Source organism: Centruroides sculpturatus, unplaced genomic scaffold, assembly GCF_000671375.1.
Source record: "Centruroides sculpturatus isolate CEXI.00-Female unplaced genomic scaffold, Cexi_2.0 scaffold971, whole genome shotgun sequence".
In the NCBI taxonomy this organism is placed as follows: domain Eukaryota; kingdom Metazoa; phylum Arthropoda; class Arachnida; order Scorpiones; family Buthidae; genus Centruroides; species Centruroides sculpturatus.
In genome coordinates, this window is record NW_019385102.1 from 187195 (window position 1) to 204161 (window position 16967).

A 16967-nucleotide genomic window follows, 5' to 3' on the forward strand; every position below is an offset into this window, starting at 1 on the left:
CTAGCTGCAATTTTTTTATCATAGTTTTAATTTATTTAATTTAAAATAAGTGCGCCTCACCTCAAATTAGAAGTGTCTTACCCCTGTACATCATACTTTTCCTGATAACAATAGTCATACCAATCATTAATGACTGGCATCTTACAAATGCAATTGTGTAACAGAGAAATAAGAGAATTAAATATGTCAGATTTTTTTTCCTCAGAATTACATCACCAAATCAATTAGAGATAAAATCAAAGTCATGCATTCAATATTAAAAATGATGGACGTTAATATACATTAAAATTGGAGTCACAGCTAGTAGTCGTTCTTCGTAAGTTAGTTCTAATTCAAATTTCTCGGGTCAACAAATTTTGAAACTTTCTTAAGTTTGGTACTTGCCAAGAATTTTAATGAAATTTCACAATAAATTTACCATTTCATTATTCTTTTCTAGAAATTTATTGTATAATGCCATTGACTTATTTCAAGACAAAATGCAATTATTCTAAGCTGTTCCATACAAAATAATTTCACAAAACTGGACAAGTAGCCAAAGAAAAGAAGCGGTACATTTAGAAATATGTTTAATTAACCAAAAAACTTTTCAACCTACTTCCATAGGCTGCCTTCAGTTTTCCAATTGAAGAAGGCCTATGAAAATAGGTGGAAAATGATTTTGGTTAATTATATATTGCTGGAGTTATACAAGGCATACTGCTTCTTTTGTTTGGTTAATTCCAAATTAGTTGCATATATAAATCCAAAAAGTTTTGTAGAAACTAAAGAGTAAATTTCATAATTCAGTTCAGAAAACACAAAATCATAACAAACTAAAAGTCCAGTGCAGTGTAATTTGACTAAAAAAAATTTTACATGAAAAGAAATTCTAAGACAGCAACACAGTTAAAAATGGCAATGGTTATTATACATTTCGTATTACGTAAATTTTCCTCAAATAACAGGCTGTCCAATCAAATTTCATTTAATTAACTTTCACTGATGTACACTTTCACCTGTTAATGACCACATTAACCTATTGTATTTTAATTTCACAGTTCACTTCACTTCATATTCAGTGAGGTGAACCATGCAAAGGCCTTTAGGCAAAACTTCCTATTCTTGATAAAGATCCGATAAGAACCAGATGTGAACTATTTACTCTTGCTAATGATATCATAATTCTATCAAAACTTATAAAATAGTCCACTTTTTATTTCCAAAATCGTTCTATATTCTTTCTGGAACTATCCTGAATATACAGTAATCCCTCTAATCCGAACACTGCTAATTTTTGTGCCATGCTAAAAGGTCGAATGATTTTTAATAACACTGTTTTTTCTTTGTTTACAATATATTTTACAATTGCTTCAAATTACTTCTTCAACTTCTGATAAGAAATCCAAAAATAACATTAGAGGTTTGATAGGTCTAGTTCTATGCTTTTTAAACTGAAATTCCAAAAAAGCTGATTTCAGAAATCTATGATCTAATGCTTTTTTTAAAACTATTCATTAAATCGTTCTAGTTTAAATTCATAGCAAGAGAAACTGCTTATAAAGAATTTAAATACAGCAATTAAAAAATGGAATGCTTTTTAATTCAAATGAGCAACTATATTTTTGTATAACTGATCCTTTGCAAATAGTGCTTTAAATTGAAATTTGAAAAATTTAGATGATTTAAAGAAACTATTCATATAATAATAAATTAGTATTTCCTAACTAGTGACTCTACCCCGGAAACTATGAATCCTATTCTGAATAATATATACCTCTTTTAATATAAATATTAATATGGATGATCATTAAAATAGTTTCAGAATTCTGATATTGACTGCTTTTCCATTAATTGTATTAAATAAGAGAAATTTTTGGTTTCATATTTCAACTATTTTAATTTCTGTTTACGATTCCTTAATAAATAATACTCATTGTGAAACACAACTGATGAGAACATATCCAGCAGGAATGAGAATTGATTCTTCAAACTTTAATCCTGTAATATTCTGGGCATTTGGATTACAGATGGTGGCATTAAATTATCAAACAGAAGGTATACTCTGTTATATATTATTATTATTATTATTATTATTATTTCATAATTATTTTTATAAACGTTGTCATTAAGTTATTACATTAAGTTGTCATACAGTTATAATTACTGTATATGTTACTGTGAAAGACCAAAGTTAGAGAATGTTGATATTCTCCGGTGAATGTCAACACATACAAAATACGTCGGTGAAAGACCGAATATTTGGTTATATTATTATACATTCGAACAATTGCCGGTGTATGTCGACAAGTACAGATAAGCTTTGGTGGAGGTCGAAACGACACCCGAGAAGCCGATGTCGACGGAGAGGCGACAATGAGTCACCAAATTCTTTGCCGTTTCCTTCTGCTCAAATCGGTGATACCATAAGAATACAAGTCCCCGATGTCAACCGTGGCCTTACAAATGCCCAAAATGTGTTGGTGGTTTTAGTTGGAATAGAAGACTCCGACTTTTATAAATTAGCAAACAAAAATGGTACCCTGAAGCAGCTTTATACCCATAATCAGTTCATAATTTATAAAGAAAAGTTACTTTCCATAGATGAGATTTATTCTCAAGAAATATTGCCGAGAGAAGCAGCTGCAGCTAATTCAAAAAGTGGAGGGCAAGGCTATACACGCTGTCATTGCAAAAAGAAGTGTTCCACGAATAAATGCAGTTGTAAAAGCAAGGGACTCTTGTCAATTCAAAGTGCCATAACAGTTTAAGTTGTTGCAATAAATAAAATTATATACCGTTAATCACATAATATATGTTTATGTAATTTTGTGTATTATTTTACTTTTCTGATTAAGAATGTACAGTCGACCCCCCTATAAGATAGAGATACGTTCCATTCTCTAGGAATCCGCTTTCTTACGAATCCTTCCAATCACAACCCGACACGTATCAAGTTTACGGACTACGGCTGTTTGAAAGATTTTCTTCCATAAAATTAATCGATTCTATACTAATCCGACTCAACATTTCCAAAATACGTATATATTTTTTGGGAATAATCCGTATAAACTACGCTATAAACAAAAAATTGTAGGATTACTTACCGAGTGTCACCATTCGACATTGCCATTGCTCAACATTGTTTTCGTCGCGGAACAGCTCAGCAAAGAGCGGCCGATTTCTAACAACTTATTTTTCTGTGAAAACTTCGTAGAACTTCGGAGACATCATTAATATAAATAATTTTAATCGCCGTTGAATAAGAAATGTTTCTTTCACAAGAAATGTATAAAATTACAGTACTGTATTAGACTTACGGTACCTAATTTACATACTGACAGACGATAGTTAGCGTAAAAATCTCCGTAGCGTGGCGCCACGCTAGACGGCGGAAATTATATATTTAATTATAACAAAGTTACAATAAGTTAATATATAATTATATATACAGTACCTAATTTATATATAATTAATATATAATTATATGTACAGTACCTAATTTATATATAATTTATATAATACTGTCCAGACGATAGAAATCTCTCCGTAGCGTGGCGCTACGGACGGCGGGAAAGTAGTTCGGCTTCCCGATGACGTTTGAGGTGTTTATAGGGAACTTTTACTATTTTTTACGGATACCGGTAGCAATTTTTTCGTAGTTTTATAGGAATCGTAACTATAGGGACTGTAATTATAGGGGGGTCGACTGTAATGTTCGTTTTAGGTTCAACAGTTTATTTACAAGTGCTGTTACTTAAGTTTTCTCCTATTTTGACGTATTAAAAAGTTGCATTTTTGTCTTAACGTAATAAAAATATTTTTATTCAACATTCACCATCAGTGCATGCTGAATCTCGACATTCGCCAGATATCGGTCATTCACAGTAACATATATATAAAAATGAAAATTATACTTGACCATAAAACTTTCCTGAGCAACTTAGCCTGAAAATGAAAATACACGACTTCAGTGTAAAATTTTTAACATGTTTATTTATGTATATAATATAAAATAAATTTCAATAAAATTTTTTAATATATCATGACAAAATATATTTGACTTTATTACTATGATTATTAAATTTATTAGAATTATTTTAAATGAATAATTAATTTTTTTATTTGTGAAAATGAATAGTTATTCAATGATAATTTTCTGCAGATACTGCATCACATATTAATACTGCAATGTTTGAACAGAATGGTCGATGTGGCTATGTCCTTAAACCCCGAGTTATGTGGGATCATTCACTGATGATGCACGGCCGTTTCAACCCCTGGGACAAAGAATTTGATGGCTTACACTCTATTAGTATGACTATCACGGTATTATATAAAATTAATTTTTTTTAATATAAATGACAATTATTATTGTTAAGTAATTTTTGCCAAAAATATATTTTATTTTAGATAATATCAGGACAGTATGTATGCCCATCAACTCATACAGGAAGTCCACAAGTTGAAATGGAAATTATTGGCATTCCAGTTGATTGTAATAGACAGAAAACAAAGTTGGTTCAAAGAAACTCATTAAACCCTATCTGGAATGATTCCTTTCATTTTAAAGTAAATAAAATTTTGTAAAAACTATTTCTCTCAAGGATTTTCGGATATTAATTAAGATTCGTCATTACTTGTTTGTTTTTAACTGTCTTTATTATAGTAGAGTACAGATTGTCTGAAATAATCAGGGCAAGGATACTTTTGGATAATCAGTTACATTCTACAGGGGAAGAATAAAAAGATCAATATCTTAATCGTAATTATAGTATTAGGTCGTTGCAAATGAAATGGCCAGTTTTTACTTCTGACTTTGAACATTTATGAATATGTAAGTTTCTTTTAAAATCAAAACTGTCTCCACCAATATTAATACACTTTTCCCAATTTGATAGAAATCATGAGAATGAGAAGCCAAAAAGTCGTTAAAGATACTTTTTATTACATCCTCTTCCTCAATGACTTTCCTTGCCAAAAAACCGATAGTCAGTCTGTTGTTAAAAAGTCTGGAAAATACAATGGATGGGGAAGAATTTCATTTGAATACTTTCATTTTTGTGATAAATAATTAAAGAACTGCAGACCTCCAAATGATGCACCTTTTCTCTCTCATCGAGTTCATGTGGTACGCATTTGTCGAGCTTCTCGACTTTCCCTAACATGCTGATGTCAAGAAACGGTTGAATAATGTTCAGTATGTTCAACCTTTCTGCAATTTTCCAGACTGTTGGGTAATGTTCCGATTTGACGATGTTCTTCCATTCTGATTTTTGAGATTTGTATTTCCAGAATGAAATTTTTTGAGCCTTCACCAAAAGTTTTATTGATATTTCGGGTTTCTTTGGCTGCATTATGTTTCTGCTTATACTCGAAAAAGAAAATTATTCAATTTCCTTTTTCCATGCCATCAGAAAAAATATTCACGTGGAACTCATGATATAAATGAGATTACATTATTAAATTCACATATTGTATGTGTGCTCTTCCAATTGCAAACATACAGCACTATTGTGAAAAAAAGTCAAACTACAAGGCCGGAAAGTTTAAATTTTAAAAAATTTGCAACGACCCAATACAATAGTAAAACAAGATTAAGACATAGAAATTTAATACCTGTGATTGATTAGAAGTAACAAAAAAATTGTCTAATCTACTTAAACAAACATTAGTCTTTCAGTGCAATCTACAACATACTGATGAAACTTTGAATTCAAAATATAAAATACATAACAGTAATATTAATAATGAGACCACTCAATAATGAGCCTGTCATCAACAATCATTATTATATAAAAACTTAAGAAAGTACTACTAATAGAAATTCTGAATACAATTTTGGTTAATCAATTTTTCAGATAATTGATGCTCTACTATACTATACTATAAATAATATGTCAGAGTTTGATTTCGTAATGTAAATTATAAAAAATGTTTCTGTAATTCATACTGCTCTTGTAAACTGGTCTTGGGCCATGCATTCATATAGACCTGACTGACTTACTGACATTCAGTGTGTTAAAATTCTTCATAAAGTTTTGAGTATACAAGCAATATTATGATCACTTTTATAAATTTACTAAAAACAAATGTCTTGGAATAAAATATTTAGAAAAAAAATAATTTCAATGCATATTTATAAACTAAAATAGAATAATAACTAATAGTTGTATATCAATATACAATCAAACCTCACCAACCACAAAAATAATAAGCAAATGGATCTTCCCAATAAACTGCCCTCTGCCATCTACCAATTTAAAAGCCTGCATAAAAACATGCATTTTAATATTGCTTTTGTTTTCTATAATTCACCATAGGTGCAGGAAACGAAGCTTGACCTACATGTAAATTGCCAGATTAAAAGTGATTGACAAGTTGTTGACAAGACAGTAATTAAGCATTGTCTGAGAGTTCTGGAAGGCAATTGGAGAACATTCTTTCATTAAAAGTCCCATTGTCACACATTTGGAAAGAGCTAGTTAAGGGTACTATCCATTGTTATGTTAAAAGCTTTCAAGGTGCTCTGCAATTCCTTCTACAAATTTGTTCAAGTCAGTCCCACACTAATTTTGGCCACCTCTGTGCTTCCAGTTTTCGGTTGTTGATAAAATGATGTCAGGGAAAAAGGCTACAATTTCTGTTGAATGAAAGAAATTGAGTTACAATCTTTAAACATACAGCACTTTATTGCCAACTGTGGCTGTAAGCCATAATATAATTTTCACTTAGTCACAGTTTTAGCATCTTTCCTTCGTTCTTTGTTCCTTCTTACCCTATTCCCTTGGGTGGTGAGAGCCAATTCGTGGAACCATGTGAACAAAGTGGGGCAAGGCTACCCAAGGGCACATTTGGAGCAGGAGAGGTCTTTTTCTCGGCTGGCCTTTGTGAAGTAAAGACGGAGGAGATGATGCTGAGTGTCATCAAGTATCGGCAAGGCTTGTGAAACCAAACTGGCATGAAAAAGATTAATGAGCTTATTGAAGTGACAACACAGCAAGTCTCAAATCTAGAAAAAGAAATACAGTGACTCAAAATCAGTCCAAGCAAGTTCCACATGGCCTTTCATGGATGTTGTGTAATGTTCATACATCCCAGGTATTCAGTTCTCTTCTGTTAACTATCTCGCTATCTCTTACCTATCCTTTCTGACTTCCTTCTTCCTTAGCATAAGTTAGTTTTAAGAATTAGTTATTGCATTACCTGAGCTCAGTTCCTTGTACACCTCACAATATTATTGTTTCCCAGACATTTTTGGATTTTGGATGATGCTGTGTTACTGTTTGTATTTTTGAGTTGGAATCCTTAAGAACCTGTATCTTTTCCACAAAAATAAATACATTGTTCCACCATCTGCTGTGCATGGTTCTTTATTCATTGTATTCATCTTCATTGGCTAATGATATTCTCATCTGTAACTTCATATAACCTTTTTTTTTTTCTATTTTGTGGGATATGAAAATTGGTCTATAAACTTCAACTATAGCAATGGCTGGTTGGCATGCTTTACACAATAAAGGTCTTTCATAAAAGATGAAGCATGGTGCGATTATTACAGTCAATGAAAATGTCGCTGAAGGATGCCAAAGATTATCCACTGCCATTGATGAACATGACCCAAAGATGTATACAATATGAATGAAAGCACTCTTTTCTACCATATGCAGCTAGACAAAACCATTTCAGCCAGCTCAGTTAGAGGTCACCAAAAAGTTAAAGATATTATCATATTCATTTTTTTTTGCACTAACTCAGATGGAAGTGAGAAGAGAATAGTCAATGTTATAGGAAAAGCAGCTTGTCCTAGATATTTCAAAAATTTTAGTCCAACACTTTACATTGATTATTGCCACAACTGAAAGGCTTGGATGACTGCTGTAGAGTTTAGCAAGTGGCTAAAGGTGCTGTTACTGCAATGAAGAAAGAAAAGAGGAAGGTGCTGTTATTACTGACACCATGAGGCATAAGAATGAGCATCTGAGAAATATTAGAATTGAATTCTTCCCTCCAAATTTCACTGGAATATTGCAGCCTGTGGATGCAGGCATTACAGAATGTTTTAAGGTATAAGCAACAAATTCTTACTTATTATATATCAAATTAAATGAGAAAAAACACCCTTCATGGTTTTTATTATTAGTCTGTGTTAGTTATTTTTCAAATGCATACAAATTTAAAAAAGGACAACAGAGACCATTCCATAGAAACATGTCACCTAAAAAGCATCAGTCCCAAATGTGTTAATCATGCATTATTCTATCAAATAGTGGTGCAATAGATGTACTGTATTTTGACCTTGCAAAATGCTAATAAGTTGCTCCATGTTCAGGTTGACCCAGTATGGACAATCATCACAAGGAGCTGATTCAATCACTAATGGTGATGAATCAACAATGGACAGCAAGACAGTTAGCTGTAGAATTAAGACATGGTACAAAACAATTTTGCACTGTGTTGAAAAACATGCTTGGTTATAGTCACAGAAAAATTGCGTCCTAATGGGTGTCTCGTCACTTTACTTTTATTCAGACCAGTACACCCTTTCCAATCACCATTTGGAATGTTACAACAGTGAAGGTAGCACATTCCTCGACAGGATCATCTCTCTGGATGAAACATGGATGAAATAATATGAACTAGAATGTAAATGACAATCAGATGAATAGCAACGCTCATTGTCTCCCCAGTCAAAAACTTGTACCTAGAACCCAGGAATGTCAAAGTGATGTCAGTAGTGGCATATAATGTGCACAGTACGAAAACTGCATCATGCAGTTCCACATCATCAGATTGTTAATGTTGAATACTACCAATATTTTCTGTAAAATCATCTTTGTCCTGCTGTGTGCAAAAGCAGTGAAATTTCCAAATGTGTGCCCATTGATTTGCTTGAAAATGCTTAATGTCACCAAGTGCTCCCACATCAAATTTGTTAGTAAGATAACAATGGGAGGTGCTCAAACATTTGCTATATTTTCCAAACGTTTGACTTTAATCTCCTCAAAATGAAAAAAAACAATGACGGGAAAATGTTTCCATACAAGAGAAAAAATCTTCTGAGCAGTAGGGCACTGTCTGTGGCATCAACAAAAACGTTTTTGCTGATGATTTCCAGCACCTTTCACATGTGATAGAAGGTTAAAAATTTGGGGGGGTGATTACACAAAAGGATTATTCTATGAATAAATCTTTTATCTCATACATACCATTCATTTGGAAGAAGAGTATCACATAAAAAAAAAAAAAAGATAATTTTTGAGTTTTTTTGCATAAGACAGTTCCAAAAGTATCTGTATTTTTATAGGAAAAAATGTCAGAAGTTGAACTTGCTTGGTTGCCAACAGAGAGCACACCTTATGACATTTTTGTTGTTACACTCTTCTTCCAAATGAATGATATATTTTATATCCAACCCTCATAAAAGACAATTTGAAATGAATGTAGATTATATGATAAAGAGGGATTATATACTGATTTTAAATTGCAATTATGAATTCATGCTTGTGGAGCAGCTATTACTCCATGGACATAGTATATATAATGGGGCAGTTATGCAAAAGTTTTATTTTCATTCTAGCAATTTTCTGTGGATTATTCACACAAAAATATGATATACAATAAAGTATTCAATTATCTGTTTATACGGATAAACTATAATATTTATATTAATGTTAAAAAATCAAATAATTTCAGTTATTAGATGACATAAAATAGATTTTGATTACTTTAACAGGTTACTTTCATCGATTTGGCATTTCTGAGATTTTCTGTTACGGATATGAGTACAAATCACGTCACAGCTCAAAGAGTTATTCCATTAATATGCTTAAAACAAGGTGCGTTTTTTAATAAATTTTGAATATTTAAATTAATTCTTATTGATTGCTGATTGAAATTGGGATATTATTATGGTATTTTTTAAACACACACTAAGAGCTACAATATTAGATAAAATTAGAAATATTTTATAGTTGTATCTATATTTACCAATATTGTTTCATTTATTAAATCTCAACTGTTAATTTAATACTTTCTCTTTTAACCTTTCTTTAATTCCACAAATGAACTATAATATTAGTCATTATATAAAAATGTTGTATGGTTTCTATATTGTGTTGAAACAGATAGTCAAGCTAACATTACAATAACATCAATTGAGTTTACTATTTCATTGAGTAAGATTAGGATCTTTATAACAAAGTACACAATACTCCTTTTTTCTAAAATTTAACTAATTAATTTATAACATATTCCATAAACATACAAATTCATTTAGTAAATGTAAATAATACTATATATTCGTTAAAATTATGAAAATAGCAAATAACCAACATGCAACCTGGATGGATTAAAAGTAAAGTGAAAGTTTAAGATAAAATCTAGGTGTTGAAAAACTAACATATGACAACAGAATTAAAAATTTATATGTAAGTATAAGGACAATACTCAGAAGAAAAAAATATAAACATTATTATAGATAAATAAACTTCAATGAATGTTAAAAAACTTTCTGTTAAAATCACATAATCAGTTGTAGAATGATTTCTAATAGACATTGCTGAAGAGATAAGGATAAGAGTAAAAATGAATAAAGAACAAACGTTATAAATATGAAGAAGGTAAAGATTTGATCTATGGTTATGAGTTATTAAGTAATTAAGATAAACTGGAACTAATACTATTTTTCAACAGCTATAATATTATACAATTGATCAATATTATACATTGTTAAGCAAAAAATGTAAAATAAAATTTAAACATTAAAGAAAGTAGTTCAAAGCATCTGTTTTCAAAGGACGGTTTAAAAATGTAGACAATAAAAAAATTTTCTAAATTAATATTTAATTTGTTTTATTTCTTTGGCTATCTTTTTACTGAAATTTTCTCTCTCATTTCAAACAATTTAGCATAATGATTCTGGAAATTACTAAATAAATTTTTTGATCTTTGATTTCTAAATGGAAATATATTTAAGCGTTTGAGGAGACAATGTAACACTTTATTTACTTGTAATTTATAAACAATAATTAGAGCACTACATACACGCTCTCTTCTATATCTATGTATGTGCCAATCTTTCATACTACATTTATGCTACTACTCAGTTCGTATGCATTTTATTGTTAGTGTAAAAATGAATATTGTTACTTTATACTTTTTTATTCTTGATATTAATTTAATTCTTTTAATTTTGTTTTTATATTTAATGTTAATTTTATCATTACCATATGGCCTACATTTTTAAAGGATCAGAATAATTGATTGATGACTAGTTTAAATCTATACAAAGTAATAGAAAGACAATAATTCAAATTTAAAATTACTAAAATAGGTTACAGACATGTTCGACTAAAGAATCTGCAAAATCAAGCTTTGCCACTGTCTACGCTATTTATTTATTCTGTTTGGGAAGAAGAAGGTTTGGAGCTTCCGGTTGTAAATGGAGATTTACACGACAGTGGAAAAAAATTGAAAGGAAAAATCAATTTATCCGCCGGCGAAAACGGGAAAGCCGAAACGAAAGATGTAAAATGATTATTTGATTTAAAATACGATGATAATCTTTTATAATATTAAAAGATTTTAAAATAATTAATATCTTATAGCTATCAACAACTGGAGTACCTATGAAAAGAAGAATGTTTTTCTTAATGGTTCACGGAGTCGTACCCGACGAACCTAGCACTATATTAAAAATTACTCAAGACAGCACAACGAAAGAAGTAATTGCTCAGGCATGTAATTATCGTATCTTATATTTTATCTACGTAATATATTATTTCAGAATTCTGTGATATGGAAATATTTTATGTCTAATTTTCTGATTATGTTACTGTGTTGTTTCAGGCTCTTATGAAAGCAAATAAATTAAATGAAAATCTTGACGATTATGTTCTTATTGAAGAAGTTCAAAGAGGATGGGAAAAGTCTAATCAGGAAAAATCAACTCAAAGAATACTTGATCACGATGAACATCCATTAGAAGCTCAAGCAAAATGGCAAGGAGAAGGAAAATTTATTTTGAAAAAACTTGGAAATGCAAGTTAACTATACTGATTGAAAATAAATATTTTGAAATTTTTCATAAGATTTACTTTATTAAATAAATATAGTGTTAAGAAAGTCTGCTAAAATTTTGTTTAACTAAATTAATTTTGAAATGTGCTATTTTAGTTATTCATAAAACCACTTTATCAAATGTTAATTTAAATTTATTATATATAGTTTATTTCAGTTATATTTGTGTTCAATTGCAATGTACTGTACATACATACTAAACTTTATATAGAATGATTCAAAATTTACATAATTTCATTCTTAAATAGAACTAGATGTTAATCATAAAAATAATAATTCTGAATGTTCAGTGTGTAGAACAGTTGGTATACCTCTGATTACTTAGTGATGATTTGTTTATGATTTCACTTCATGTTATTTTTCCAACCTAAATGCATATAGATAATGCAATTTTACAATTAAACCATTTTCAAATGTTCAAACTTATTCCCTAGTAAAATTCCTAACTTTCTAGTTTAAATAAATAAATCACATTATGCTGAGTAAATCCAGCATACTTTTGGATTTAACCTCTTTTTTGGATACCACAAGCTGCCTTAAATTTTTAATTCAACCGTGTGATGCTGTGAAGTATTAATAAAAGTCTGGACGTTAATGTTGCACAGCTGCTTGAGATGTCTGCTGTTGTAGTATCCTAATTGTTACAGGCTTCACAGAAACGATTGAAAGTTTAGTTATTAATCGTGTTGTATTTTTATTTTACTCCACTACTTTCCTCAATTTCTTCTAGCCATACTTTTAATTGGTTGTTGCTACAAAGCACTGCCGCTATGCTTACGAATTGTTTTCAAGATCCACCTTGGATGCCGTGTCACCAAATTCAAAATTTTTATTTTCATATCTATTGATATATACTTTATGGTTACTTTCTTTATTTTTGGTACTGGTATTCTTCTTCGCTATCCAACGTGGAGTATGACTAGTAGAAGTGTCATAAATAACTGATTTATTCCCAAGCAAAGCATCTGAGGACTGTGGCATTTCTGTATTGTCGTCATCTTTTATAAGGTCTTTGCATGGTAGAAATAATCCTTCTTCCTCATTAAAATGTCAGTCTTAAAACTTCAATAATTTCTTTGGCAATTTTTTCTCCAAAACTTTCCAAAGGATTTCCTGCTTATTGATTCACTAGCTGGTCTCTCTATAATATTTTAACTTCTCTAAAATTTTGCAATAAATTTTTAAGGCATCCATATCTTATTTTTCATAATAATTTAGAAATGTATGCTCAACATTTACATTGTCAGAGGTTTCGAGACACTCCATTGTGGATTTGCGTTCACTCCTGATTGTAGCTACCTCAAAACAAAGTAAAACTATCAAGATATATCTAAAAATCCTCTCATACAATTGGTAAGAGAAGCATTTGACACTCTAAAGAGAATACCATTTTGTTGTTATTTTCAAATGCTTGGCTTAAATATACAGTTTATATAATATTTTTGTGATTTGTTAATAAATGTAACAACAGGAAGTTTATGTTGTCTCATTTAAGTACCAAGATATTAAATTCAAATAAAAATTAATAATACATGGATATTTGAATCCATGTATTATTCACAAGCTTATCATGCTACCATTACTTATTTTCTAATAGTCCAAATTTTATACATTGCTACCTTGAAAACTAAGGCCACTGAGCAAAATGCCGAAACATGGACCAATTACTTTTGATATATGGTACATTCAAATTGTTAAAGCTCATCGTGACCATGTTAGTTTTTGTTTCTGAAGATGATTAAAAGTATAATCTTTTAGATTTGATATGATTTGAATTAGTTCTAATGATGAAATAAATATTGTTTTAAAATTATGTAGGTTTTTAAGTTCAGAAATGTATTTATTCTTTTCAAAATTAAGTAGAAAGAAGTTAGATTATTTTATATTATAAAGACACTGCATCAGTTGTTAAATTATTAATTTGAAATATTTTATTCTTCGCATATCAACACAAATCACATCCTTAATACTTTCTTTGTTTGGAATTAATTAGGATCCAAGTACTCGAGCGTGGATGACCACTATTCAAAGTTCGGCAAATAAGGAGAGAGTAAGTATATATTTTTTGTTATTTGAATTAAATTTGGAAAATTCTTATTTTTTTTATGTATTGATTTTGCAGAAAAAACTAGATGCGGAAATGAGTGGAGACGAACTTCACGATTGGGGCGAGGACGAAGATACTTTTCTCGTTTGTGTATATAACGTATCACCCGATCAGCCTTATGCAATTTTAAAAGCTCCAACGTCAAGTACAGCACAACACATATTATCTCAGGTTATTAGTTAATATCATCTGCCTAGATTTAAAATGATCTGGAATAAATCATAATTTATTCTAGAATGTTAAACTTAATATGTGATGGAAGAGAAATCATGAATTATTTGCCCATTTCTCCTGTCATTTTCATTCTTTTTAAATTTCACCTTTTGTTACTCCTCACGATTTCTATAACTAATAAGGTTTGTTGTATTTGTTGAAATTGAAAGATGATCAGATTACAATCGTCTTTGATATTTTCACAGCCACAAAAGAAATGTTAATGCCTAAGCAGGTACATGGAAAAATGACGAAGAAGAGATAGCCGTTTGATTGACACAATCAACATTGCAATAAAATTTCTGCATTTTGTTGAAGAAATTCCCATGTTTCCAGTATGAAAAGTTTTGAAACATTAAAAAGATGTTCAGTATAAGGTGCTTAAGACTAATATTGCATATTCTATTATGACATACTGGCATGTATACTACAGCATACACCAGCATGTACAAAGTATAAGATATTCTCAAGATTCTGATTTAGACATACCTGCTATATAAGTTGACCTCCAAACATACTGTAGGCTAAACTAAAATGTGGTATAGGCTATATTAAAACATTTAACAACACATACATACAGGGTTCTTACTCAAATTTTTGTTTTGAATCCTTTGCCTTTCCCTGGCCAAATATGTACAAATTCTCCGACCTTCGTGTCCCTTACGGTAATGCACATTGATTAAGTAAAAAGCTGTTTTATTACATTACTTTTTATCTTATTTTATAATTTCAGTAGCAAATAAAGACAAAGAAATATTTATATAAAATCTTATAAATTAAATGCTTTTTATTTTAAGGCTTTATTAAAAGCTCATCGTATGGAAGATCCGTCGAAATTTGTCTTGGTAGAAGAGTTAGAGTATCCCTCCGTGGCCGAGAGTACTTTTACCGGATCGGTCCGCAAACGAACTTCTCAACGTGAAAGAAGAACTTTGGACGATAACGAGAACGTATATTTGGCACAGGCAAAATGGAATACCAAGGGATGGTTCGAACTTAAAGTTAGAGAAGAAGTAAGACTATTTTAACTCTCATTTTTGCATAGAAATGAAGTTAATAAACTTATTTGTCAATGTATTTCTCAGGTAGTAGAAGAAAAAAAGAGGCTCTCTCTTAGTAGAAGTTCTCCCTTAGGAAGACTAGGGAAAATAAAAAGTCCTTCCAAACACAGAGGTTAATAATAATGAAAATATTCAATATTATATAATTTTAATTAAAATTTTAAAGATTCTTCTTTTCAGAAATAAAACGATCTTCATACGATCACGCATCCTTCGCTAGCGAAAAGACAAAAAGTAAAAGTGAAAAATTCGGTTTGAGGGAAGGAAGTTCCGACGACTTCAAACTCCTCAAGAGACAAGTGTACAGCGAGGGCGAAATAGGATCGGACGATGACAAGGACGGACAATCCGCGGTGGCCAAATTTAAAAAACTGTCGCTGCGGCATCTGAAGGTGTGGAGGTGAAAGGTCGGAAAGCGGTCGATCTCAGGAAAACGCTCCAGGCTCTTTCGACGCATTACAGAAAACGACTTTTCCCATTAAAGAAACAGTATTATTACATAAGTATTTGCAGACCGTGCATCGGAATAGAGAAGTGCCACCCCGCATCGCAAATCAAACTACGAAACGACGACAATCGTAACAACTCTAGTCACACCGTATTTATTTTAAAAAACTCATCCAGGAATATATATATGTTGCTATTTTTCACAGGGAGCACGGTGCTTTCTGTCAAGAAGGACTTTGCTACATTATATTTTATAATCATGTACTTCTTATTTCTTTTACATTTCGTCAACCGATAACAAATGTATAAATTCAAGTACTAATTTTTAATATTTCATTTTCAACGATGGAGATTATATCTGTATAATAGTAAAGCTTATGAGTTTTTGATCTCATCAAAAGTATTGACTATTAATGTTTTAAAGAAGTACATTTGCTCTTTTAATCAAAGATCAAAATTTTTAATGACCATATTCTTAAAGGGATATCATTATTCAAAAGTTGAAGTATTTTAAACATAAAAAATTTTAATGAGGGTGGGAGAGATCTCCAATAATAATATGATTTGATTCACTGTTATTTTATATTACTTATTTACATATCAACTTTTATAGAAAAAAAATCTTTTACAATATTTACTGCTTTAATAAAAGCAACAGATACATTCGATTCTTAATTTTGTAACGTATATAACCCATTGGTAAAAACATATCACATTTTTTACTTTTTTAAATAAATTTGTCTTCCAAAATAAACACACCACTAATTCTAATGCGCAACGTTAGCAGACACGATTTTATTATAATACATTAACAGAGATCTCTCCATCCTCTCCAAACTTGTTATTTACAAACCAATTTGTGTGGTAAATTATTAGAACGGATGCAAAAATTCAACGTAATCAAAAACTCATAAGTTATCTCGTATAAAATTTGATAAAGAGTTTCATATTATACTTTACGAGTCGACGTACCTATAAATTGTTGATAATATGTATATATTTTATTGAAAAGTGTTAGTATTGTTTTAATCGCCGTCGACTTTATTTCAATATACACGAAAGAGAATATATAAAGATAT

General features: G+C 30.4%; 1 protein-coding gene across 4 annotated transcripts in view; it reads left to right on the plus strand.

The window, feature by feature from the left end:
• LOC111634715 overlaps positions 1–16412 on the plus strand; it is a 187109-nt gene extending 170697 nt beyond the window's left edge. For 2 of the 4 annotated variants that reach the window (XM_023379554.1, XM_023379555.1), the window contains exons 36-47: positions 1913–2037; positions 4145–4308; positions 4393–4551; positions 9716–9818; positions 11315–11508; positions 11589–11717; positions 11830–12021; positions 14054–14110; positions 14183–14338; positions 15178–15393; positions 15466–15553; positions 15622–16412. In XM_023379554.1, the coding sequence (XP_023235322.1) occupies positions 1913–2037; positions 4145–4308; positions 4393–4551; positions 9716–9818; positions 11315–11508; positions 11589–11717; positions 11830–12021; positions 14054–14110; positions 14183–14338; positions 15178–15393; positions 15466–15553; positions 15622–15845 (1807 nt within the window). In that variant the 3' untranslated portion in view covers positions 15846–16412. Of the gene's footprint in view, positions 1–1912; positions 2038–4144; positions 4309–4392; positions 4552–9715; positions 9819–11314; positions 11509–11588; positions 11722–11829; positions 12022–14053; positions 14111–14182; positions 14339–15177; positions 15394–15465; positions 15554–15621 lie in introns of those variants that run through there. The other 2 variants (XM_023379556.1, XR_002758268.1) reach the window with 2 other exon arrangements.
• Positions 16413–16967: the final 555 nt, after the last annotated feature.